The sequence below is a fragment of the Melospiza georgiana genome, chromosome 26 (genome assembly GCF_028018845.1).
Source record: "Melospiza georgiana isolate bMelGeo1 chromosome 26, bMelGeo1.pri, whole genome shotgun sequence".
NCBI classification, from domain to species: Eukaryota; Metazoa; Chordata; class Aves; order Passeriformes; family Passerellidae; genus Melospiza; species Melospiza georgiana.
In genome coordinates, this window is record NC_080455.1 from 5216737 (window position 1) to 5242148 (window position 25412).

The 25412-nt window shown below is 64.6% G+C and overlaps 3 protein-coding genes across 5 annotated transcripts in view; 2 read left to right on the top strand and 1 right to left on the bottom strand.

Moving 5' to 3' along the window:
• The window catches only part of STK11 (serine/threonine kinase 11), a 32618-nt gene extending 26766 nt beyond the window's left edge, over positions 1-5852 (top strand). Inside the window, exons 9-10 of the mRNA XM_058040726.1 lie at positions 3432-3660; positions 5265-5852. Of these exons, the coding sequence (XP_057896709.1) occupies positions 3432-3649 (218 nt within the window). The 3' untranslated portion in view covers positions 3650-3660; positions 5265-5852. The remainder of the gene's footprint in view (positions 1-3431; positions 3661-5264) is intronic.
• Positions 5853-6288: 436 nt separating this feature from the next.
• Positions 6289-14774, bottom strand: CBARP (CACN subunit beta associated regulatory protein). Of its 3 annotated transcripts, none has more exons than XM_058040720.1 (10): positions 14245-14774; positions 11994-12065; positions 10731-10894; positions 10568-10629; positions 10173-10338; positions 9930-10104; positions 9619-9771; positions 9130-9337; positions 8839-9022; positions 6289-8511 (listed from the first exon to the last, which is right to left on the bottom strand). In XM_058040720.1, the coding sequence occupies exons 2-10, from the start codon at positions 12039-12041 to the stop codon at positions 7329-7331; spliced, it is 2343 nt and encodes a 780-aa protein (XP_057896703.1). In that variant the 5' UTR covers positions 12042-12065; positions 14245-14774; the 3' UTR covers positions 6289-7328. The 3 variants fall into 3 exon arrangements, with proteins under 3 accessions (XP_057896703.1, XP_057896705.1, XP_057896704.1); XM_058040722.1 differs by having other exon boundaries at positions 10731-10876; positions 14245-14773; XM_058040721.1 differs by lacking the exon at positions 14245-14774 and having other exon boundaries at positions 10731-10876; positions 11994-12140.
• Positions 14775-14986: 212 nt separating this feature from the next.
• ATP5F1D (ATP synthase F1 subunit delta) lies at positions 14987-17834 on the top strand. Its single transcript, XM_058040731.1, has 5 exons — positions 14987-15132; positions 15829-15982; positions 16334-16422; positions 16847-16975; positions 17712-17834. The coding sequence occupies exons 1-4, from the start codon at positions 14995-14997 to the stop codon at positions 16967-16969; spliced, it is 504 nt and encodes a 167-aa protein (XP_057896714.1). The 5' UTR covers positions 14987-14994; the 3' UTR covers positions 16970-16975; positions 17712-17834.
• Positions 17835-25412: the final 7578 nt, after the last annotated feature.

Here is a 25412-nt window from a genome sequence, read left to right on the forward strand (position 1 = left end):
GTTCTCTATGTAACTTGTGCTGTTTCAGAGGAATTAGAGATCTAAAGGGTGAGAGGGGCTGCTGAGGTGGGATGTGCAGAGTTTGTGGTGGGCAGGAATCCCCTCAACACTCATGGGAGGAGCAGGGTGAGGAGGGTCCCAGCACAGACCCTCGGTGGGTTTGTGAAACATTGCAGAGGTGGGGGCAGCTGCAGAGGGAATAAATGTTAATTTTTTCACCAAAGTCTTCCTGCAGCATCCCTTTGAACCTGCCCAGTGATCCCATATTGAAATATAAATGAAAAGCCCCCGTGTGCATGGGGGATGAGTTCAGCTGTGGCTCTGCTGGGCAGCCAGAGCAGGAGTGTGAGTGACTCATGGCTGGGGGTGGCTGTTGGGTTTGAGAGGGAGGGGGGAAAGAGGAAACCTCATTAAATCCTGTGTTCTTCAGAGGAAGAAGGGGCTTTGAGGAAGTGCTTTCATTTTTAAAGGGTTATTTAAAGATTCATGCAGCTCTGTGGGGAGATGTAAATGTTCCAAGCCCTTGGTTCAATCGGTGTTAAACATCCCATCCAGAGAGGGTGGAGGAGAGGATGGCTGTGGCCTGGAGGCACAATCCTCTCCCCATCTTGTGCAGTGAAGGGATGTGGTCATCCTGGTCTTGCTTGGTGCTTTTGTGCTGCCTCAGGTCTAGAAGCTGAGCTCTGCTCTTTCCTGTCCTACATTAACCCCTCCTCTGCTGCAGCCCCATCCTGCAGCACCTGCTCCTCCTGGGTTTTTCAGTCTGAGGCTGGAAAACACAGCCAGGACTGGAGCTTCTGAGCCAAGCCTGGTGCTCAGGAAAACTGCATTCCTGGCTGCTCACCGTGCCCGTGTGCTCAGTCTGACAAACAGCAATTCAAAGCCTCTTTGCTGTGTTATTTTGAAACCTTTTTTGGTGCCTGAATGAGCTGGATGCGGAGCCATTAAGAATGTGAGGGGTGGCAGGGATGAGCAGCCACGTTGCTGGTTCCTCTCTCAGCTCTGCCTTTATTTATATTATTTTTAGCCCTGCTGGTGGTTGAGGGTGAGGTGGGCAGGAGCTGCTCGGGCAGACACAGCGCTGGGTCAGCGGTTCCGCGGGGGCAGCAGTTGCCAAGACTTCAGCCCGTGCTGAATTTTTTATTTTCATTAATTTGAACGTCAGCAACTGTCATTGGTGAAGGAGGTAAAATTAGCTCACGATTCACCTCCCTCCTTGATATCCATAATAGACTCCCGGGACTGTGCTTTTGAAGCAGGGGAAGGAGGGGAGGAGGGAAGAGTCACACAAAAGACAAGTGAGCTGTTTGGATAGATTCTTTTTCCCTCCCCAGTCAGAAATGTTAATTGACTTGGCCCGAGTTCAGCCGAGGGAGGGGAAGGAGAAGTGCTCAGCTTTGCTCTGAATGGGGTTGTTTGAGGCTCTGCAGTTGTGCTGGTGGGATGGAGGGATGGCATGAAAAGCCTGGAGCTCTGGGCTGCTGCAGCCTGACCCATGGAGCCCCATGCCTGGAAGCTCTGGTCCCGTGTTTCTCTTCTAAAACTTGGACTCCTGAGCCCTTTCCAGCCATCAGCTGGTTGCTGGTGGTTCTTCTGGGCTCCAGAGGGGTCAGGCACTGGAGGAATCCATGAGCTTTGTGCTCCTGATCCTCCTGCTGTGCCAGTCACTGCCTGAGTGCCAGAGGCATTGGGGGCCAGAGCACCTCCATCACTGCAATCCCTTGTGGTGAGCTGGGCTGGACCAGGAGCTGTGGTGCCACTGCAGGTGCCACCAGCTCCAGCAGTGCCAGGGCTGGCTGCCAGCACCCAGGAGCTGTCCCTGGTCAGTCAGTCCCTGTCTGTTCTCATGGCAGGAGTGCTCAGGTAAGCAGCCCCAAGCCAGTGCCTGGGAGCTGTGGCAACGCTGGGAGGGTACAGGGGGAGATCCAGGAGGAAATAATTGTATGTGTAACTCAGGATACACCCCTCCCTCCCCATCTCTGGCTCAGTGGCAAGGCTCAGGGGGTCCGAGGTGGGACCCCCAGTGTGTTCCCCAGAGGAGCAGCAGCTCTCCCAGCAGCCCTGTGCCCCCCCAGGTGCCAGCAGTGGGGTGATGGTTGGCGCAAGCGGAGCTGACGTCCTGCCCAGCCTTGGCAGAGAAAGGATTGAGCATCCTTTAAAGAAAATTATACATAATCGTCTTACAGCCTTTGCTTCCACTCAAACCTCTGAGTCATAACTGAAGGGCCCTGGAGCGTGACGTTCCTGCTGGAAGGAAATTGCCTCGGCTGGATCCGGTGGGGGGGAGCCAGGGGCCTGACAAAGCCTCTCCTCAGCCTGTGCTGGGCTGGGGGCTGCTCCCTGCTCCTGTTCATCCCACCCTGGGATGCAGCCACATCCCTGTGTCGCTCCCTGAGTGAGGGGATGTGACCCAAACCCCGGCTGTGGCAGCAGGAGATGCCTCTGGAAATGGCTCTTCACCTGCTCTGCTGAGTCACACGGAGCTGAGGAGGGACAAGGGCTGATGACACCCATGGGGTGTTCCCTCAGGGGACAGTGACACAGCTGAACCCCTGCCAGAAGAGGCTGCAAACACTGCCAGCCCCTGGGCACCCCCAGGTTGGTACCTGGGGCTGGGACCTGCACAGAAGGCAGGAGGAAAGAGGGGTGACCTCGTGCACTGCTGCCCCTTTGCTCCCAGAGGAGCTGAGCTGCTGCCTGAGCTCTGGGGCAGGGCACAGGTGCAGTCTCAGGCTCCCAGCTCTGTAGGAGTGTTGGGGATAGGATGGTCAGGATGGATGGAGATGAGAGATCTCTGCAGCCAGGTCGTGGAACTTGGGGTTTATTGCAAAGGGCCTGGGTGCAGGGCCCTGCTGGGAGCTGCCAGGCACAGCTCAGAGCAGGGCTGAGAGGAGAGAGGGGGAGAGAGTAAAAGGGGTAAGAGAGCAAAAGGGGTAAGAGAGTGAGGTTCCCATTACAATACAATAAATCTTCTTCTGTGTTGAATATTCTAATTCTCACTAACCAATCTAGTACAATACACAAATCCTATAGCATTTACATACAGCCTGTAAGAATCATTACATTACCATACTGTACTACATTTTAAACCCTAAAAACTCCTCTTTGGGCTCCTTCTGCCAAGCTGTAGGGTCTGCTCTGACCCTTGGAGCTGTCAGCAAGCAGAGGGTGTTCCATCAAAAGGGGGTTGCCTTCAGCCACGCCATTATTTTCCTGTTGTTCAGTAACTAAGGGATCTCAGAGCTTGCTTTCATTTCAATCTCACTTACAGTTTCCATATTCTCAAACTCTTTTTGCCAGGCAATCACATTTATAAGGCTTTCCTGTTTCATCTTCCCCAACACCTGGCTTTGCACATCCCGGGTTGGGGAGCAGGAGCAGGATCCATGGCGGCTCTGCTGCCCCCTCTGACTGTGGCCGTTCCCTTGCAGGACAGGTGCCTGAGGAGGAGGAGGAGGCCGGGCAGAACGGGCAGAGCCGCGGCAGGGGGCTGCCCAAGGCCGTGTGCATGAACGGGACGGAGCCGGGGCAGCTGAGCAGCGCCAGGGCCAAGGGCGAGCGCCGCGCCAGCGCCTCCTCCAACCCCTCCCGCAAGGCCTGCTCTGCCAGCAGCAAGATCCGCAAGCTCTCCACCTGCAAGCAGCAGTGAGCTCTGCCCAGGTACTGCCGGGGCACTCTGGGCCCTGCCCGAGGGAGCTGTGGGGGTTCTGAGCTGTGGGCAGGGCGAGGGAGTTGAGGGTGTTTTGGAGTCTGGATCCTGAGCGTCCCTCTGCAGAGTTCCTGGTAGCCAGGGCTTGGATTTCCTGTGGTGCTGGGGGTGCAGAGCCCCTCTCAATGCCCTGCTGTGCCCACCTGGCTCTGCTCTAGTCTGCCCTGTCATGTGAGAGGTGCTGTAGTGATCTCTGTCCCCTCCTGGGCTGTGCTATGCCACCCGCTTTCCCTGGCACCTCTGCCATGCTCCCAGCCTCACCAACACCTACCTGGAGTTGGGGAGCACAGAAGGATGCTGAGCCCTTTTCCTTGGCACTAAGGCTCCTCTGCTCTGCTCCCAACCTCACCAACACCTGCCTGGAGCTGGGGAGCATAAAGGGATGCTGAGTCCCTTTTCCTTGGCACTAAGGCTCCTCTGCTCTGCTCCCAGCCTCACCACCTACCTGAGTTGGAGAGCATAAAGGCATGCTGAGTCCCTTTTCCTTGGCACCAGAGCCCCTCTGCCCTGCTCCCAGCCTCACCACCACCTACCTGCACTTGGGGAGCATAAAGGGATGCTGAGCCCTTTTCCTTGGCACTAAGGCTCCTCTGCCCTGCTCCCAGCCTCACCAACACCTACCTGGAGTTGGGGAGCACAGAAGGATGCTGAGTCCCTTTCCTTGGCACTAAGGCTCCTCTGCTCTGCTCCCAGCCTCACCACCTACCTGGAGTTGGGGAGCATAAAGGGATGCTGAACCCTTTTCCTTGGCACCAGGGCCTCTCTGCTCTGCTCCCAGCCTCACCACATACCTGGAGTTGGAGAGCACAGAGGGATGCTGAGCCCCAGGATGTCCCCATGGGACATACCCCTGGCCCTGTCACCCATGCCCAAGCCACTTCCAGGGGAAGCTGAGCCCTCTCCCTGCTTCCCCCCCTCCTTGCAGCTCCTTCCTGCCCAGCTCCCAGCCCTGTCCCCTCCTTCCCACCCCTCATTCATAACGGAGCCAGCAGTGAGTCATGTTCAGCCTCATCCGCCCCCGGCCTCATGCTCGTCACGGCGCTGCTGGGGCTGAGCTCTGTTATCTCCTGGATCACGACCAGCTTTGTGGTGTGAAAAAAGCCCGAAATAAAAGCCGGATCCTCCCCCTGCAGCTGTCAGAGGCCCGTGGCAGCTCCATCTTTAATTCATGGGGGCAGTGAGTCACCTGCGGGGAGTCAGTGCAGCCTGAGCCTGGGATGGGGCTCCCCTGGACCTGCTCCTGCCCCAAGCCTGGCTGGGTCACTCCCCTCCTTAGCCTAGAAACCTTTTGAAGGAAGGGATTGCTCCTGTCCTTGGCATAAATTACATTCCTTGGCACCAATTCCTGGTCAGGGGTTTTGCTTTGCTGGGCTCACCTGGCTGAGGGACTCCCTAAAACCTTCCAGGGACAGCACAGGGATCCCGAACCCCTCGCTCCCATCCCAAGATGCCAGAGGGAGCCCCCAGAGCAGGGTGCAGGGCAGGAGCACAGCCAGCACCCTAAACTGGGCATCCCCTTCCATCCCTAACCCCCTTTTCTCTGTTCTCCCCACAGCATCCCTGGGCCCGGGCCAGCCTGTGTCCCCCTCCTTGCCCCAGCTCTGCCTCTCTCCTGGGACTGGACTGTGCTTGCAATCCAAAAGGAAACCAGAAGAAACCAACCAAGGAGCCCCCCCCCCGTTCCTTCCCTGCCCGCACCCCCTGCTCCGGCCAGCGCCAGGACACGAAGCTGCAGTGGCCACACCCTCCTCCCTGCCCTGCCCATCCCATCGGACACCTGGGAGTTGAACTCTGCGGCTGCCGGGACGCTGCCCCCTTCCCCCCCCGATCACTCTTTGCCAATCAAGACACTGATTCTGTTTTTAATTTTGCGATGGGAAGGGTGGGATGAGGGGTCAAGGGGCCCCCTGGCTGTGTAGAGTCGTGCAAAGCCATTGCCGTGCACTTTATGTTTTAGACTACTGTTATATATTATATATTTTCCTCTCTCTTTTTTTTTTGTTTTGTTTTAATTTTTTGTTTGTTTGGGTTTTTTTTGTTTTTTGTTTATATTTGCGGTATATTTAGAGATTCCTACACATCGTGATGTGTTAAAATAAACCAGATGAGGAAAAAAAAAAAAAAAACCAAAAAAAAACAGGTATTAAAACAAAGCAGAACTCTATTACACCTGCATGCTGCACGGGGGCTCGGAGGGGCTCAGAAGGGAACAGGGCCCAGGAAGGGCTCAGAGCTTAGGAGGAATCTGAGCTCCAAAGGGATCAGGGTGGTCGCAGCCACTTGGCTTTTTTTTTCTGCCTTTTTTTTTTTCTTTTCTTCCCCCCTTTTTTTTTTTCTTTTTTTTTTTTTTCCTTTTTTTAAAGAAAAATAAAGTGAAAACAGCAGGTGGGTTTCATGTCCTTCCTCCTGCAGCAGGCAGGGTCAGGGGTATGACCAGCCCCTCCTTTTCCTTTTCCTTTTGGAAGGGCACAGCCCCCCAGGCAAACCCTACATTTATGGGGCAATGCCAGGCCTGGAGCCCCCCCTACCCTCACCACCCCACGCCCAAAAGGTAAGAAAAGAGCTCAGAGATGTCACGGTTGGTTTTGGTTTTTCTCCTTTGTTTATAGACTTAAAAACGCAGAGGTGATGGAGGGAGAGCTTTGGGCAGAGCCTGCACAGAGGGAAGGGGCAACCCGGCCTCTACTCGCATGCAATGGGGGTTTGGGGGGGCCCTGCCTGTCCCCCCCCCTGCTGCCGAGTCCCAGGTGCCACAGCCAGGGCTGGGCTGGGGCAGTTTCTTTATTTTCCTCTTTTTTTTTTTTTTTTCACCCGTCCTTTGAAACACAAATAAAAACCCAATAAAAAGTGAACACCCCGCCCCGCCTCCCCCACCACGGAGCAGCAGCAGCCGCCTCTGTAAAAATCAATAAATATCCTTGAGCTCCTGGGGGGCACGGGGGGTCACCCACAGCCCATGCTGGGGATGCCCCTCTCTGCTCTCACCCTGTCCCCTGGCCCGGGGGGCAGCACCAGGGGCAGCACCGGGCACCCTCACCCCTCCTGGGGGTATTTTTGGGGTCCCCAGGGCCGATCCTTCCCCCCCAGACCCTCGGGCTGCCATTCTGGGGTCCCCCAGGAGGAGTTTGAGCCCCTGTAGAATCCCCCCTGCTTCCAGTTTAGATCCCAGGCTCCCTGCAGACCTTGTGGGGAGGGGGTTTGAGATTGAGGAGGTGACTGCCCCCATCCCCAAACCGCCCCCTGGGCCAGGGTGGCACCACTGGGGACACCCAGCTCCGGCCCCTTTTCCTGGCTGCGGGGACATTCCCGGCCGGATGAGAGGCTTATTGCTTGTAAAACCTCGGAGAGAGGCGAGAGCCAAGGTCTGAGCTACGGGGGCTTCAGCAAAGTTCCCTCAGCGCTGACCCCCTCGGCTTCTCCACCGTGCCCCGACCCCCGGGGCTCCCCCAGCCCAGGCTCTCGCTATGGGAGCCGGGGGGCTCGGCCACCCCACGCTACCGGACCCCCGTGCTGGTGTCACAGCCAGGGGTCCCCATGTGCTCTCCTGGCCTGGGCACCCGGCAGCAGGAGGGGATGAAGCCCTGAACCTGCGCCGGGGTCTCTCCCCCTCATGCTGGGCCTAGACCGTGCTGTGGTCGGGGGAGGCATCGCTGGCAGCCACGGCCACGGCGCACTCGGGGCTCTCCCTCTCGGCCGCTCTCCTCAGGTGTCCATAGAGCCGCTCCTCCAGGCCGCCCGCGATCTTGTCCATCAGCTCCGAGCCGGAGCCCAGCCCCAAGCACCTCCCGGAGCCGGGGCAGTCATCGTCCTCAGGGGGCTCAGAGCCCGCCTTGGGCTCGGAGGCCGCCTCTCCGGGCTCCTCCACGATCACCTGGATCTCGGGGTCCGGCAGCGCCGGGGCAGGGGGGACCCCATCGGCCGCCTCCGCCGCCTCCTCATCGCCGGCGCTGACGATGCGGGGCAGGGGGCTGTGGAACCGCGAGTCCAGCGGGTAATTGGCGCTGTCGCCGCGGCGCAGGGGCGTCCGGTGCCGCTCCAGCGCCGGGTACCGCACGCCGGGGTCGCTGAACTGCTTCGTGTGCTGCCACTGCTTGCGCAGGTGGGTGCGGGAGCGGTGCTTGCCCCGCAGCGGGGACTCGTCGAACTGGGGGTCGTGGCGCACGAAGGCGTTGAACAGCGCGTCCGTCTTCTCGTCGATGCTGTAATCCCGCCGGGGCAGCCCCTCCCGGCCCGGGAACATCTGCCCGTACGGGGACCAGGCCAGGGGGCTGTGGGGACGGAGGTGTGTCCCCCCACCCGCTGCGCCCAGGGTGCTGCTCCCGCCCTCCTCCTCTTCCTCATCTTCCTCCTCCTCCTCCGGCTCCCGGCCCTCGAAGCTCTCGAAGATGGTTCCTTTCCGCCCGGCGCTGGTGAAGCAAATGCGCTTCTCGGAGGCTGTCTGGTCCTTGGGGGGACCCTCCTCGCCCCCCCGGCTGGGCGCCTCGATGGAGGCGTAGCCGCTGTCCATCTGCAGCAGCTTGCGTGTGCCGGGCTCCGACTCCTCCGCCTTGGGCCGAGCCCAGAACTTCTCCTCGGGGCCTTCGGGCTCATCCAGGGTAGGGGAAGGGCAGGGGGGCACTCCGCTGGCGGAGGACACGCTGTCCCCGCCGTCGCTGCGCACCGAGTCCTGGTCGTTGCTGCGCTCCGAGGCCGCGTACAGCTCCAGCGAGGCGCGCAGGCTCCAGATGTCGTGGTAGGCGCTGGGCTGCTCGGGCACGCTGGGCTCGCCGGGGCTGCCCGCGCCCCCCTCGCCTGGCTCTAGCCTGCGGGCGGCACCCCGGTGTCACGTCAGGGACAGACCCCGCAGGTGACGGGCAGGGATGTGCCAGCCCAGCCCCGGCAGGCTCCATCCACAGCAGCGCCACGGTGCCACCCGCTCCTGCATCCTGTTTCCATGCTGCTGCCACCACCGTGCCCATGCCCCAACCCAACCTCCCCATCACCAGCGCCCCCCAGACCCCTCACCCCAGACCCCTCACCCCACCAGAGCCGCAGAGGTGGGAGCACCCCATGCCCAGGGCAGCGCGGGGTCCCTCGGTGCCTTCCCGGTGCTCACCCATCCCCGTCCCCTCTTATCTACTGAAAAATACCTGCCGAGAGAGGGTGGGGGGCTGGCGGGGGAGGGCAGGAAGGGGCCCCCCGCGGGGTGGAAGGACACGTCGTCCGTGTGGGCAATGTACTGGATGATGTCGGTCTGGTGCGGGTCCCGGTCCTCCTGGTCCATGCTCTCGCTGGCCGCCCGCTGCCTCTGGAACTGCCGACGCTTGGGGGATCCTGGGGGGCGCAGGGCAGGGCTGGGGGGCACAGCCCAAGCGGCAGCAGCATCCCCCCAACCCACACGTGTCCCCCCCACCCTGCACAGCCCCCTCGCTGACCCCCACCTCTGGTGTCCAGGCTGGACGCCCGCTGGGTGCTCTCCAGCTTCCACTTCTTGATCCTGAAGTAGGGGCTGGCCCCGTCCAGGCTGGCGTGGCGGCGCAGGCGGGTGAAGAACTGCAGGACGGTGCCCTGTGGGGGGGTCTGGGGGGGCTCCCCGGGGCCGGCACTGCCTCCCGCAGCCGCCTTCCCGCTCCTGGGTGCTGCTGTGAACTGGGGGGCCGGGGGGGCCCTGAGTGCCCGCTCGGACCCAATCGTGCCTCCCCAGCCCCCCCCCGCATCCCGCTCGGCTCCTTTGTCAGAGCTGGGCTGCAGCAGATGCACAAATGTCCCCCGGGGCAGGGAGCAGAGCCTGTTTCTAGCTGGATGCCCACGACTCTTCCTGAGCCCTGGCACGGAGCGAGGGGGCAGGGATGGCATCCATGGAGCAGGGAGGGAGCAGGACAGAACCCTTGGGAGCCCCTTCCCCTGCCCGGTCCTGCCCCAGCACTCACCGAAGGCCCCTCCCCGGAGTCGGAGGAGGCGGACGGGCTGGCCTCTGTGAAGCTGGTGTCCACCGTGGAGTTGTAGGTGTCCCCGGGCAGGGCAGAGCTGGGGCCCACGGCATGGCTGGGCAGCACTGGCCGGGGCAGGGCTCCTGCAGGGGGCTGCAAGGCAGAGCGCACTCAGGGGGTTTGGGGACAATGGGGACCCCCTGCACCCCAGCATCTCCTGGCTCTGCTTCCAGCAATGCCCTGAGGCTCAGCGGTGCCTCCCTGGGGTGCTGCAGGATGTCCCATCTGTCCCTCGGGCACTGAAAGCTCACCTGGAAGATGGCAAGGCCAGGCTTGGGCGGGGGCAGGCGGGGGGTCATGGCCAGGCTGTTCTCGCTGGACTCACACTCGTGGATGGTGACAATCTTGAGGGCAGGCGGCGGCAGGTGCAGGTGGGTCAGGCGCGCGTTCTTCAGGTGGTGGAAATCCCCCTCTGTCAGCGTGTACCTGTGGGACAGCTGGGTCAGGAGGCGCAGCCACAACCCCCTGTCCCCCCCCTCAGCCCAGAGCTTCACCTCCTGCCCTTCTCCTGGGTCTTCTTGCCCTGGTCAAAGAGCGCGGCCTCGTTGAAGGAGACGCGCCGGGCAGTGGAGGAGCTGGAGGACAGGAACCTCTCACTCTCTGCATCCCGGTAGCTGGAGGACGACAGGCACTCGGGGTCCTCTGCTTTACCAGTGATATCTGCAGAGAAGGGGGTCAGCGACCAGCTCCCCCCGCCTCGGTGTGCCCCAGCTGAGGCTTGGCAAACTTGTTGCACTCATGGCCTCAGTGCCAGCCTGGAATTCCCTGCTCACAGCCAGGGATGGCACAAGGTGGTCGCTGCTCCCCTTGGGAGGGCCCAGGAGCTGCCTCACCCCCCTCCCCAAAACTCAGGATGCAATTTGGGGGGATCAGCACTGGGGTCACTCACCCTGCGCCTGCTGCGAGTCATCCAGGTAAGTGGTGTTGGTTTTCTCAGGATCATCGCTGGCTCTGCGGGGGGAGGAGGATCAGAGGTGCCCATGCCAGTCCCCCCGACCCTCCCTGCAGTGCCACACACCCCGGGGACAGCGGCGTGCTCACCCCTGGCCCACCTGGAGTGCCGGCGATCGGCCTCGCAGCAGCGGCGGCAGATGATCAGGATGCCCGAGAGCAGCACCAGCGTGCCCCCGATGAAGATGGAGAGCAGGGCGAGGAGCAGCACGTACCCATCCTGCGGGGACACCTCGCCGGGCACCGCCTGCCCGGGGCCGAGGGGCTGAGCCGCGGGGATGCTCCGGGGGACCCCCGCGCACCCCGAACCTGCCCCCGCCGCGCTGACGCCAGCGCTGCCCCCGGAGCCGCCGCCCCCCGCCGCCCCCGGGCCCTGCGTGCACCACGGCAACGGCAACCGGGGAGGCTGAGCCGCCCCAGCCCCCGCGCCGAGTGCGAGAGGGATGGGGATGGGGACGGGGATGGGGATGGGGATGGGGATGGGGATGGGGATGGGGATGGAATGGGGATGGGGATGGGGATGGGGATGGAGATGGGGATGGGGATGGGGATGGGGATGGGGATGGGGATGGGGATGGGGATGGGGATGGGGATGGGGATGGGGACGGGGATGGGGACGGGAACGGCGACAGGACCCCCAAGCCTGCCCCACCCGGGGGAGAGGGGCTGATCCGGCAGCAGCGCCCAGGGCCCCGGACCCCCAGTACCCCCAGAGCATCCCAGCAGGGCACAGAGCACTGGGAACCGTCACCCACCCAGTGCTGGAAGAGCAGGCGGTGACAGCGGGGCCCCCACCCGAGCGAAGGCTCCAGCCCCACGGCAGCCGCGAGAATCCCACAGCTCCAAACATGAATCCCCCTCCCATGAGAACCCCACAGCTCCGGACATGAATCCCCCTCCCATGAGAACCCCACAGCTCCGGACATGAATCCCCCTCCCATGAGAACCCCACAGCCCCGGACATGAATCCCCCCCTTCCCATGAGAACCCCACAGCTCCGGACATGAATCCCCCTTCCCATGAGAACCCCACAGCTCCGGACATGAATCCCCCTCCCATGAGAACCCCACAGCTCCGAACATGAATCCCCCTCTTATGAGAACCCCCCAGCTCCAAACATGAATCCCCCCTTCCCATGAGAACCCCACAGCTCCGGACATGAATCCCCCTCTTATGAGAACCCCACAGCTCCAAACATGAATCCCCCCCCCATGAGAACCCCACAGCTCCGGACATGAATCCCCCTCCCATGAGAACCCCACAGCTCCGGACATGAATCCCCCCCGTCCCGCGGGACCCCCGGGCTGGCGGCTCGGGGAGGGGCGCCCGAGGCGGGCAGGGCAGGCAGGGACAGCAGCACTCACCGTGGCGCTCTCGGTCGCGTTGTCCCAGGGTGTTGGGTCATCGCTCATGGTCCGTCCCGGCCCGAGCGTGTCCTGGGGCGGGGGGAGACGGAGGGAGGCACCGGCCGGGACGGTGGGGCCGGGCCGGGGGCGGCGGCGGCGGCTCCTGCCCGGCCCCTGCCCGGCACCGCGGTGCGGAGCTGCCGGGAGGGACCGGGAGGGAGGGACCGGGATGGAGAGATGGAGGGAGGGACCGGGATGGAGGGATGAAGGGAGGGTGTGCTCAGGGGAAGGATGAAGGGATGGAGGGTGTGGTCAGGAGCGAGGCAGGGATGGACGGATGGAGGGATGGGGAGGCGAGGGCAGAACCGCTGCCCCTCCCCAGCGACCCCCTGAGCCCCCGGCCTCGCGTGGGCGCCACCCCCGGCCCCGCGAGGAGCGCCCACGGTCCCCACGCCCGGCTGGGACCGGAGCCCCCAAAGCGTGGCCGGTGCCGGTGGCCAGAGCCGGCCCGGGGGGTGAATCCCTGCCCCGGCTCCGGGGTGACACCGCGCTGCCGCCCCCGAGGGACAAACGCAGCCCCCTCGGGGGGGACCCCGGCCGGGGGAGCTCGGGGGGAGCCGCGCTGGGGCTCCCGGCAGGGACGGGGGGCAGCGGCCGCCCCACAGCTCGTGGCGTGGGTGTCGCCGGAGCGCGACGGGTGACGCTCGTGAGTCATCCCGAGAGCGGCTCCGTCACCGGGCTGTCCGCGGGGGGGGGGACACCGAGGGGCCGGGGGGGCCCTGAGCTCCTGAGCACCGAGAGCCGCCGCCATGGGGTCCCATTCCCCCACTGCGCGGCCTTTGGGGACCTGGCGGGGACCTCATCGCCCTCCCGCGTGTCTGTGCCCCCATTCCCGGGGACTTCCGAGCTCCAGCTCCCGCTGCCAGGCCGTGTGTCCCCTCTGTATGTCCCCCTCGTGTGTCCCCTCCGTGTGTCCCCTCCTTGTGTCCCTCCGTGTGTCCCCTCCGTGTGTCCCTCCATGTGTCCCTCCGTGTGTCCCTCCATGTGTCCCTGTCTGTGTGTCCCTCCATGTGTCCCTCCATGTGTCCCCTCCTTGTGTCCCTCCGTGTCTCCCCTCCATGTGTCCCCCCGTGTGTCCCTGTCCATGTGTCTCTCCGTGTGTCCCTCTGTGTGTCCCTGTCCGTGTGTCCCTCCGGGGCCGGGTGGGCGATGCTGTGTCGGGGACCCCCGGATTTGTCGGGGGTGGGCGCTTGGAAGCCGCTCAGAATTAGGTCAGTGAAAAATGTGAATGGAGCCCGTGAAGGGGTGGGGACTGTCACTCGTGGCCGTGTCGCAGCTGGCAGCGAGGGACAGTGATGGCTGAGGGCAGCCCTGTCACAGGTCGGGGTATCAACCCCTTGGAGGGACATCGGGCTGTTGGGGGGCTCCTGAGGCAGAGACCCCCCTGCCTGCATCGCCCCTCACGCCTCTCCAAGCTGGTGGGACGCAGCACGAGGTGAGGGGACCCACCCTGAGACTCCCGAGAAAGGGTTAGGGGGTGTGTGGGGGGTTCCTGCACATTGGGGGGACCCCGGGCGAGGGGGCTGCGGCTCCACGGGCGGGATCCCTGCGGGGCAGCCTCAGGCCCGAGGCGGGGGGAGCGGGAAGAATGTCCCTGCTGTTCCCCATCATGGAGGAATCCCGTCTCCATGGCGACCCGACAGGAACAGGACGGCCATTGTCTGGAGGAGGGGGCCGCTCCCCGGGGCTGTCCCCCCCGGGGGGGACACGGGGCGGGACCCGCGGTGGCCGCCGGAGCCCGGGGCGGGGGCTCGGGGCCAGGGGATGCCGGTGCTGCCGCGCCTCCGCACGTGGGAAGGGGTGCGGGGGGCGGGCCGGGGCTGCGCCCCACGCGTGTGTGCGACCCACGGGGCCGGGGCTGCGCTGGGGACGTGGGGGGAACCCGCTCTGCCTCAGCCCGGTGACGGGGATGCGGTCAGGGATGGAGGCAGGGATGCGGGATGCAGGCAGGGATGAGGGATGTTGGCAGGAATGTGGGGCATGGATGGAGATAGGGATGGAGGATGAGCGATGAGGGATGCGAGCAGGGATGTGGGACAGGAAGGAATAAGGGATGCAGGCAGAGCTGGTGACAGCGCTGTGACAGCGAGGCAGGAGCCCCCGGGACCTCTGCGCGCGATAGGGAGTGATGGTCTGGTCTCCCCTCGGCCGTGCCGGCTCCCTATGTCGCGATAGGCGCTGTCGCGAGGCGCCGGAACCAGACACTCACCTACAACCGAGACCGGGGCTCCATCGCCGCCGCTGCGCTCGGTGCGGCGGGGCGGCCCCGGGATTTATGAATGAACCGGAGCCGCCCCCGCGCGGCGCGGGCGTCACGTGGGGACAGGGGCTGCCCCAGCCCTGCCTGCACCAGCCCTGCCCGTACCCCCTGCCCGTACCCCTGCCCGTACCCCCGGCTCCCCTGCCCGTACCCCCGGCTCCTCTGCCTGCCCCGCAGTCCTGTCTGTGAGCCCTGTCTGTGAGTCCTTCCCGCACCTCTGCCTGCACCGCTGGTTTTACCCCTGCCTGCCCCAGCCCTGACTACACCGCTGCCTGCTCCAGCCCTGGCATCACTCCTTCTTGCATCCCTGCCTGCACCAGCCTTGCCTACACCCGCCCTGCCTGCATCCCTGCCTGCATCACCACCTGCATCCCTGCCTGCATCCCTGCCTGCACCTCTCCTGCCTGCATCCCTGTCCCACCTCCCCGTGCCCAGCGGTGCCCCGGAGCCCCCCGCGCCGCTGGGGCACGGCCGGACCGGGCCCGGGGCCGCGGCTGCCCCTCGGTGCGGAGGCGGAGCGGGCCCCCCCGCCCAGCACCACGGCACTCGGCGAGAACGGAGAGACTACAACTCCCACAAGGCCATGCGGTGCAGCGTGCTTTTCCTCCGCCGGGTGGCGCGCGGGGCGCGTCGGGAGCTGTGGTCCGCTGCCGTCCCGGCCTCCCCCGCGCCGCCGCTGCTGCCGCCGCCGCTGCCGCCATGGCCGCGATGTTCTGCGCCCGCCGCTTCCTCCGCCTCGCCCGCCCCTCGCTGCCGCTGCCGCCCAGCCGCGGCTATGCCGATCCCGCCGCCGGCGGCCCCGCTGCCATGGCCTTCACCTTCGCCTCACCCACACAGGTATGCCCGCCGCGGCCCCGCTCCCGGTGCCCCCGCCCCCGCCTCGCCCGGTGTGTCCTGAGGGCTCGGGGCGGGCGGGCCGCGGGCGGTGCTGCCGCCCCCGCGGGGCTCTCCGCTCCCGGGGGCTCCGCGGCTCCCGGGGCACGGCCGGGCTGTCCCCGGGCTGTCCCCGGGCTGACCTTGGCCCTGACCTCGGGCCTTGCCCGCCCGCCCGGCCGCTCGGTCCCCGCCGCGGCGCTCCCGGGGCCGCTCCAGCCCTTCCAGCCGCGCTGCCGGACCCGCTGGGCCCGGCCTGGAGCGGGACGCGGCCGGTCCGCCCCCGCCGTGCCTGCCAGGCTGGCCCCGGGGCAGGGCGCTGGGGACGGGGACAGCCCGGCAGCGTGGGCCGCAGCGGGGACAGCGGCTCCGGGCTCCCCACGCGCTTCCCAGGCTGTGCCGGCGCCTCTCGCCCACTCCCGACTCGGTGTCTCCATGTGCCGCCTCCCCGCCGTGCCCCGGCAGCTGGGAACGCTTCCCCAGTGCCTCTGCCAGGAGCTGTGCTCTGGAGCCCGGCTCTGCTCCCACCCTGTGCGGGTGCAGCCTGTCCTGGGCACACCCTGAACCTGCCAGGAGCCGGGCTGCTCCCTTGGGATGGGCTCTCCATCCCCCCATCCCTGGTGACTGTGCTATTTTTTTTTGTCCTCTCCGTCCATGCAGGTGTTCTACAACGGTGCCAACGTGAAGCAGGTGGATGTGCCCACGCTGACGGGCTCCTTTGGCATCCTGGCATCCCACGTCCCCACGCTCCAGGTGCTCCGGCCGGGCGTTGTCACAGTCCACGCCGAGGATGGGACGGCCACCAAGTACTTTGGTGAGCGAAGCAGGAGGGGCTGGGCAGGAAAGGTGTGCGTGGGGTTGGTGTTCTTGGCGCTTTCACAAGGCAGGCTCTGCCCATCCAGGTGTGGCCTGGTGCACTTCCAGGGATTTCTGCTTTCCCAGCCTGCTGGGAGCTGATCTGGGAGCCGTGGGCTGGCACCAGGTCGTGGTTCTGCTCAGGTTTTCTGGGTCCATCCCCTTCTCCAGCTTGCTATGGGGTGGGAGCTGAGTCCCTGAATGCTGGAAATGTGCCAGGAGGGCGCTGAGGGTTTGTTCTGGGGAAGGGTGGTGGGGATGGCAGGGCTGAGCCCCCTGGCTGAGCCACCTCCCATGTTGTGTCTCACAGTGAGCAGTGGCTCTGTCACTGTCCACGCCGACTCCACGGTGCAGGTGCTGGCAGAGGAGGCAGTGACCATGGACATGCTGGACCTGGCTGTGAGTACCCAGAGATTTCACCCACCCTGGTGGGGAAATTGCTCTCCTTCTGTGCTCTGGGGTCCTTGTGCCCAGAACCCAGGGTTGTGTCAGCACCCCCGCTATATTTTGGGATCAGAGGCTTGGGGCACCTCCTTGGTGAGCTCTCTGGAGAGAGGGAGCTCTGCAGTCATAAATCTTACACCATTTCCCACCCCTTGGACAGACACTGACCTTGTCCTCACCTCCAGAACAGCTTTTCCCTGCTGATAAGGTGTCTGGGGCCAGCACAGCTGTGTCTGTAGCTCTGTGAGGCTCCCAAGTCACTGGGTCCTTGGCATCCACATGAAGGAGCAGTGGCTGCAGGGGAGGGAGGGAGGGAAGGACAGTCCCCTCTCCTGCAGTGTCTCCCAATGACACACATTCTTTGTGCCCTCATGTCCAGACTGCAAAATCCAACCTGGAGAAAGCTGTGTCAGAGATGGCAGCAGCGTCTGATGAAGCTGCTAAAGCAGAAGCTCAGATTAAGGTAGAAGCTAACGAAGCCCTGGTGAAGGCTCTGGAGTAAATCCAGGTGAGGTTCAGCTTGGCTGAGCACCCAGCCCTGCTCTAGGGCCTGCTGGGCTGGGTGAGGGGATCTGCCTTGCTTTTGGGGAGCAGTGAACACAGCTGTCCCTTGCCAGGGTCAGGCCTCAGCTCTGGGGGGGCTCGTGGGGGTCCCCAGCGCAGAGCTGACCTGGGGCTGTTGGTGGCAGTGGGGCCTGGGGTTGGGCTGTGGCACTGTGGGGTCCAGCCCAGCTGTGACACTGGAGTTCAGCCCTGATAAGGGTGGGTGGATACACCTGGGACAGACTGGGAGCTGTGGTCACTGCTGGGGCCTCACTGGTTCCCCTGGGCCCCACAGCATGTGATCCCTGCCACACACACTCCCACTAAAGCCAAACAGCCTCATTCTCAGGGGAGGTGAGGCCAGGCTCTTGCCTTGTGGCCTCTTTTTGCTCTGCCCTGCACGGACTGTGCCTCATCCCTTCCCTTCCCACGTGCTGGCAGCCAGGAATTGCAGCAGTGTGTGCTGAGCAGGGCTGTGAGTCACTGGCAGCCTCCAACGGGCTCAGCCTGGAGCACAGGAGGGCAGCAGCTCCTGCTCTCTCCTGATCTCTGATCCAGGTGCTCTTTGGTCCTGCAGAGCTGCTGGCTGGTGTTTACTCACAGCAGTTGCACAGCTGGAGTGGGGCCAAGCCCTGGGGTTGGGACCTGCAGCCCAGCCAAGCTCACCCTACACTAACCTGACCCCACTTTGTGTTTTGCAGGAATCCCACTGTGGATGCAGAACTCCCAGCCTGTCCCTGTTCTACTCCCCAGCTGTACAGATGGAGCAGGACGAATGGAGGTGGAGAAATGGTTCTGATCAATTAAAAGGAAATGTGACCCCCTCTTGTGGCACATTGCCTTCTTCCCAGGCAGCAACTGCAGCTGCAGCCAGGAGCAGTTCCCAGCTCCTGCCCCGAGGCAGATTCACCCTGGGAAGGGGTCACCAGCCCTGCCCTGGGGTTTGGCTGGGGAGATTCACCCTGGGGAGGTTCATCAGACAGATTTATATTCCCTTCCCCGTGCTCCAGCCACCTCCAGTAAGCACTTGGACTGCAGGATTTCAGCAGCACAGATCTGTTCCAGAGCCATCCTGTCCCAGCCTCAGCCTCAGGAATCCACACTGGCACACCAGGGAGCTTCCCACAGCTGGGCAGCAGCTGCTGGGCTCTGCCCCATCCCCTGCTGCTGCCAGTGGCACTTCCCCTGCTCCTGGAGATGGGCTTGGCCTGGAGAGGGAAGCAGATGCTGTGCATGGTGGAAATCTTTCCTGCTTCTGTTCGTGCTGGGGATGGCTGGAGCTGCTCTGCTGAGCTTGGGGCTCGCTGGGTTCAGCCCTATCTGAGGAGGCCACCTGGGGTTCCTCAGGGCTCCTGACAGCCCAGAGAAGCAGGAAAGGCTCACTGGGCTGCAGCACTGCTGGCAAGGGGCAGCTATGGGCATGGGACAGCTCTGCCTGTGCCAGGGATGCGTGTCCTGCCGTGTGTCCTGCTGCACCAGCTGCTGCCGGGCCCCTCGCTCCATGCCACCCTCCCACGCCTTTCCAGAGGGATTTGGGGTTTCCACTGCTGTGCAGAGCTTCCGTCCCTCCCTCTGCGTGCCTCTAATCCCCTTTTCCCTGCGCTGTTCCAGCCTGGGGAGCTGTGTTGGCTGCCTGTGAGGTCAGTGCTTGCCACTCCAGCCTCCCGCTCCGTGCTCGGAGCAGGGCACGGCTATTTTGGGCACTGCCACCCAGGATGTAATCTTGGCTGCCTCCTCTTCTCACCACCACCTCCTCCCCCTCCTCTCGCTCACTCTGTCTTTCTCTCTCCCCCCCCCCTTCACAAGTGATCAAAAATAGAGCCTGTGGTGTTAAATTTCTCACTCTGTGGCTTATTAAAAGCCTCCGAGTGCCTGACGCGGAGCCTATTTGAAGCTCAGCCGACTTCCAGCTCCTGAGCTGCTCCAGTGCCTTTTCCCCTTCCCCTCTCATTCCCCCTTTTTTTTTTTTTTTTTTTTTTTTCCTTAAAGGTCAGACATTGCACTGAGCATAAGCAAAGCTTCCGAAGCCTCAGAGCTGTACTAATTAAAACATCTTGGGAATTACTGGGGCCGGGCAGCTCCCTTCCCTCTCCCGCTGCCCCTCTCTGTCCCCAGCCGCTATTTCGGCTGCGTGAGCCTCCCCAGCACACGCAGCCGTGCTGACGGAAGGTGGCTGCCTCGGGTTTTTCATCTAATGGAAGAGCGTTGGCGAGGCCGGGAAGCTGGGGAAACGGCCAGCTGCTATTTTTAGGACTGGGAAAAAAAAGTGTCTCCGTCAGCGTCCTCTCACCAGCTCTTCCCACTGCCTCCCGCCAGCACCAGGGGAGCTGGGGGGGCCCAGGGATCCGGTCCTGCCCCCTCTCAGCTGCCCTTGGCTGGGTGCTCCACAGCCTGAGACCTGCTGGGACTTGTAGGCTGCATTTGGGGGGAGCAGGGGGGACCCTTCCATGTCCAGGCACCCATGGATGCAAGGATGAGGCTTTGTCCTGAGCAGGGGCTGTGGGTGCCTGGCTGGCAGCATCATCGCCCTGCTGACCCTGAGCTGCACTTTTGGGGTGCAGGGTGTGTGTGGGTGGATGCCTGTGCACTTTTGGGGGTGCAGGGCCTGTGCACTTTTGGGGCTGCAGAGCCTGTGTGGATGGATGCCTGTGCACTTTTGGGGGTGCAGGGTCTGTGCACTTTTGGGGCTGCAGAGCCTGTGTGGGTGGATGCCTGTGCACTTTTGGGGGTGCAGGGCCTGTGTGGGTGGATGCCTGTGCACTTTTGGGGGTGCAGGGCCTGTGTGGGTGGATGCCTGTGCACTTTTGGGGGTGCAGGGCCTGTGTGGGTGGATGCCTGCGCTCCTCCACACTCCCAGGCCAGCCTGCTCCCTGCAGCCTCAGCTCTGAGCCCCTCTGCCTCCAGCCCTTCCCCTCCCTGCTCATTATCTGGCTCTGCAGAGCCACGTTCTCCTCCTCCCCTGGCTCCCACTGCCCGTGCCAGAGCCACCGTCGGTCACGTCCTGCTGGATGCCACAAAAATGGCCTGACTGGGTGCAGGGGATGTGCAGCTGCTGCAGAGGCAAAGCCCTTCCCTGCTCACTGTGCAGGTGCTGCAGGGCTGAGCCCAGCCCGGGGGACAGTCCTGGTGTGGATCACGGTGTGATTCAGCAGGTCACCCTCCTCTCCCCTGCCCCCACACCAGCCCGGATTGTGACACCAGTGTGGCATTTTCCTGTTCCTGGAGTGCTGGCACCTGCCCAGGGGCACAGCAGCCTCCATCTGTGCTTTCTGCCTCTTTTTTTGGGGTGATGGGTGCTGAGCTGCCCCTGCCTTGGGGTCCCTGCCCCTGCCTTGGGGTCCCTGCCCCTGCTGGGGCCATGCAGGACCGGCAGCACGGGCCATGTGCTGGAGTTGTCCCCGGGACCTGTTTGTCTCCGGCTTTGGGCTGGGGCGTGGTGGGTGTGAGAGGGAAGGGCTGCCCGGAACGCGGTGGGAGGAGGGCTGGCCTTGTCCCCCCTCCTCCCTTTCCACGCAGGGCTCTCTCTCCCATGACTCGCATCCTCTGCTGCCAGATGGAGGGTGGGGAGCGGGGCCGGCGGCGCTCGGAAAGTGAAGCATCACGGATTCTGCCGGCGGCGTCGCTTCTCCGGGGGATGATTTCCGAGACGGGCCGGGTTCTGCCAGGCCAAATCTCCCGGTGCTGGCGGCAATCCCTGCGTTTGGCCGCGTGGCATTTCCCCGTCCCACCCAGTCCCGAATGCAGGCGAAAGGTTCCAGCTCTCCTCTCTCTGCAGGAAAAACAAACCCCAAACCCCACCGCAGCCCCAGGAAGCCCCGCTCCCTCCGGGCTGACTCAGCTGGCAGAGCCGCCCCTTTCCCTGCCCAAACCTTGGGGATGGATCCTGCCTGTCTCTGTGCCCCATCGGTGCCCACCCTGGGGGTACTGAGGTTGCCCCCATCCCTCTCAGGATGCACCGGCAGCTCCTTGGGGTTTGGGGGACCCCCTTTGGGGTCCCGGGGGCTCTGCAGACCTGGCCCCTTCCTGCCTACACGGATTCTGTGCTGCCGCTGGCCCCGGCGTGGGAAGGTCAGCGGAGGCTCCACACGCTGCGAGCGCAGCCCGGAGCGTCCTTGGGCCACGCCGCCCTTGGGCAGCTCGAAGCTCGAAGGCCGAATCCTCTCACAGCTTCCTTGGGATGGGGGGGGGGGGCAGCGGGTGCTGCTGCTGTATAATGATTAACCCGGCCGCGTTAATCATTCCGGACGGCAGCCTTTTTCCTCTGGGTTTCCAGCTCTGGAAAATGCTCCTTTTCCGATTCCCTCCCACGCACGTGGCCCCGCAGAGGGAGCGTGGCACGGCTCAGGGAAAACCCTGTGGGGAGGAGCAGGACCTGGCACCGGGATCTGGCCCGGTGGGGCCCCTCGGTCCCGGTTCTGGGGGTGCTTTGCCCGTGGGGAGCGTGGCCCCAGCGGCCTCACCCGCAAAATCCCGAGCGCCGTGGGGCGTTGAGGAGGGCGGGTGCTGCAGCCAGCACGACAGAGCTTGTCACGGTGCTCCGGGGCTGGCAGTGCCACACCGGCCACACAGCAAACCTCGGCCCGGGGCGCGTTCTCTCCTGGGGAAACTGAGGCACCGGCAGGCTGGGCAGAGTGGGAACGGGACATGGGAATCTCAGATTGTGCTGCTGCTCTTGGCGATTCCACCTCTGCGAGCTGCCGGGGTCAGGCAGGGGGCGGTGGGGTCGGGCTTTGCCCTGCGGGTTCCCGGTGCCTTGGCCGGGGTTCGTTCCCCGGGGCCACGGGCACGGCCCTCGCTCAGGGCGGCCTTGGAGGCCTCACGGCTGTGGTGGAGGTGGCCCAAAGCCCGAGGGGGTGCGTGTTCTCCTGCCGGGGGTTCCAGCAGAGCCCCCTCCCAGCCAGGGCCGTGACCCGCGAGGGGCAGCGGGAGCCTGGGGAGGAAGGCGCTGCCAGCTGGGCTCGGTGCCGGCTACAAAGGCGGCCTAGAGAGCCCGGCGGAATGAGGTGGCATCCGTCCAGGTTCCCACAGTGGCCCTGGTGCAGAAAATACACCCGGAGCTGCTGGCGGTTGCCACAGCGATGGGCCGGGCGCCACGCCGCGGAGGGGGGCACGACCCCGGAGCCCGGTGCCCCCGGTGCGGGGCGGTGGGAGCTCCGTGGGGCGGCGGAACCGGCCGCTGGCAGCGACCAAAGGCTCCTGCCCCGGCTCCCGCCTTTGATGTGCTGGGACTTCGCCCTTGGTAAAGCTGGGAGGTTCCCAAGGAGCTCCCAGCTGGATCCTGGCATCCAGCACCCAGGTGCCCCCCGCGAGCCCTGCGGCTCCAAAGCCGCTCGGTTCCCTTTAGCCTGGCTGCAGCCGGGGGCTCGGAGCCCCTGCGGGCTCCCCAGTTCCTGGCGGGGCCGGGAGGAAGCGGCTGCAGCTGGTCCCGGCGCTGGGGCTCTTCCTGGCAGGGCTGGCGCCGGGCTGGGCCGTGGGGCGGGCAGGGAAAGCCGGGGGGCCGGGGGCGCTGCCCTCCGGGATGCCCTGGCATGGGGCAGGGAGGGGTTGGCAGCGCTCCCATCCCCGTGCCCTCCAAGGCCGCCCCTCCGCCGGGTATAAATAGCAGGATTGAGGCTGACACTGGAGTCACCTCTGCCGCCGCCACCTTGGGTGTTCCCCCCGGCCCGCGGGACCTCAATGGGCTCATTGTGCACCGCGGACCCGCAGGGCACGGCCCGAGCAGCTGCTGGGCCTGACCCCGGCTGCCTCCCCCACGCGTCAGGGGCATCCATGGGGCGCGGGGGTGCCACGCACGGAGGGGAGGGCCCGGCTCGGCTGGGCAATGCCTTCGCACCATCCTCATCCTCATCCCCATCCCCAGCAGGCCGTGCCGGCCCTGCCGCCCCCTCCCTGCCCGGGCAGCGCCGGCAGCTGGGCTAATGACGGGGTGTGCCCGCCCGCCCGGGGCTGCGAGCGGCGCGGGAGGCTCCTGCCACCCAGCAAGACGGGGCCAGCCGGGCGCGGAGCTTCGCTGCTGCCGCAGCCGGCGCGGCCACGCCTGTGTGGGCTGAGCGGACCCCGCTCCCACCCGGCACCTGCCCGGCCCAACCAGCTCCTGCGCGTCTCGGACAGGCCGCTGCAGGCAGGGCAGGGCCCCCCGGGCCAGGCAGGTGCAGCAGGAGGGAGCACCAGGGGACCTGGAGGAGTCGGAGCTCCGGGGGCAGCTCTGGGGGCTGGAGGGGTTGTGAGCCCACTTGTGCCGACGGGATGTCCCCATCCCTGCTGTCCCCTTCTCTCTTCCCCACATTGTGTCCTCGTCCGGCCCCACATCCTGTCCCCGAACCCCGGCTGGCTGCAGCCCCTGTGTCCCAGGTATGGCACCCTGAAGGTGCAGGGCTGCAAAATGCCTCCCCACAGCCCCTGCGGGCTTCTGGGAGGGGCAGCATCTGCTGTGAGCAGGAACCCTCCGGCAGGGCCAGATGTGAGGTGCTGCAGCGCCTGCGGATGTGAGTGGGTGGGTTCTGGGCAGGGCCAGCACCGGCCCAGGTGGCCGCGGCCTGGGATGGAGCTGAAGGCTCTTCGGGGAGCCCGAGGTTTAATGAGAGGCTGCCGGGGCTCCCTGTGATCCTTCCGCCCATTATCTAATCGGAGCAGTGCATTTAGAGGCCACGGTGCAGGTGAGTCACTTCCCCAGCTGGTGCCTCAGTTTCCCCACAGGTCGGTCGGGCGCTGGGATGAGCTGAGCCCGGCTCCTCACAGCGCTGGGGAATGTGGCACAGTGGGTGCTGGATTCCTCCCTCGGCTCCCTGGGACACACCTGGAGCCTCCCTTGAGCCCCCAACCTGGGCATGGTGCCCTGCTCCAGACACAGAGCGTGGCAGTGCCAGGCAGGGGCACCCACACTCCACACACAGCAGATTTGTGGCTCTGCGATGCCACACGGGGTCCAGCTCTTTTCCCGGTCAGGATTTCCTGCTGCTGTTCCCAGAATGGTCTCCCATCCTCGGGGTGATCCCGCACAGCCGGGAACCCATCAGCGCCGGTGCCAGGCACGGGGAGGCAGCGGCACCGGCGGTGCCCCGGTAATTCCCCCCGCGGTGTCGGCAGGGCCGGGCAGGCGGCTCCATCACCGTAAACAGGAACTGCGGCCGCGGGGGAGCGCGGGGGGCCGGGAAGGGAGGAGGTACCGTGGGTGTGGAGGGCAGCGCCCACCGGGCCCGGCGAGCCCCGGCGGTGGGAGCGCACCCGGAGCTCCTGGGCCGGCTCTGGGCACAAGCGTGAGGAGCTGAACTCGTGTGCGAAGGGACGAGGCCAGGAGGAAATGCCTCCTCCCGTCCCCATCCCGCCCGAGCCGGGCTTTCCCGGGGCACATCCTGCCTGCATGGATCCTGTTCCTCCTTCCCGCTTTTGGGGGGTCAGTGGGGTGCCAGCCCTGCTGGAGGGCAGGGAGGGCACTGCGCCCGCACCAGGGCTGTGTCTGCCCCGTGCCGGGCTGGGCTGGGGGCTGCCAGGGCCGTGGAGGGTGGGGAGGTGCCCGCAGCCCCGCCCGGGTGAGGTTCCCGCATTCCTGAGGCGGCTCCGAGGGGCGGGAATGCCGCGGTGCTGTGAGTGTGAGCACACGGGGTGAGTGTGTCAGCACACGGGGGACACCCACCCCATGCCCCCTTTGGTCCCCTGCTGGCATCACCCCCAGCTCTGGATCCATCCCACACGGTTCTGCCACCCTGTGTGCATTCCCAGGAGCGGGGATGACGCCTCACGGTGAGATCAGAGGGCTGGAGTGGGATGGGGATGGGTTGGGATGGGGTGGGATGGGATTGGATACGGTGGAATAGGGAGTTGCTTTCCCTCGGGTTTCCAAGGCTGGGTCACCCCAGGAACAAGGTTCAGTGTGTGTCCAAGGAGGCTCCCGAAATCCCGAGTCCTTCCCCTCCCCAAGGCTGGCAACTCGCTTGAGCATTTATAATAATAATAATAATGATAATAACAACAATAATAACACCACCACCAGCAGCTGAGCTGTCGGCTGACTCCTGGAGCCGGGATTTAAAACAAACCAAGAGATGTGGCAGCGTCTGGGAAACAGCCTCTGGCACTGACACAGGGGTGTGGGGGGCACAGGGGACATGGGGGGCACGGGGGTGTGGGGGACCAGGGCTCTGCTGCCTCTGGGTCTGTGCCCTGGGTGCCCCTTCTCACCCTGACAGTTCCCTACCTGTGTTTCCAGGGCTCCCCAGGCACAGCAGCTGAGTTCTGCCCTTTTTGGGGGGTCTCAGGGCACTGTGAGGGCCATGCCCAGGGGAGGGTGGGCACAAGCTGACAGCGTGTGCCCATGGTGGAGGACCCCAGGACCTCTCCTAACCCGAATTCTGCCATTGCCAGAATTGCCACAGCAGCACAGGGCTGGGGGGCTGCAGAAGAAC

Coding starts and splice junctions, on each gene's coding strand:
- CBARP (XM_058040720.1), bottom strand. CDS start 12,041: ATGAGCGATGACCCAACACCCTGGGACAACGCGACCGAGAGCGCCACG. Junction 10,105..10,172: donor ACCCAGGAGAAGGGCAGGAG/GTGAAGCTCTGG, acceptor GCTGTCCCACAG/GTACACGCTGACAGAGGGGG. Junction 8,512..8,838: donor CCCCCACCCTCTCTCGGCAG/GTATTTTTCAGT, acceptor TGCCGCCCGCAG/GCTAGAGCCAGGCGAGGGGG.
- ATP5F1D (XM_058040731.1), top strand. CDS start 14,995: ATGGCCGCGATGTTCTGCGCCCGCCGCTTCCTCCGCCTCGCCCGCCCC. Junction 15,983..16,333: donor GACGGCCACCAAGTACTTTG/GTGAGCGAAGCA, acceptor TGTGTCTCACAG/TGAGCAGTGGCTCTGTCACT. Junction 16,423..16,846: donor TGGACATGCTGGACCTGGCT/GTGAGTACCCAG, acceptor CCTCATGTCCAG/ACTGCAAAATCCAACCTGGA.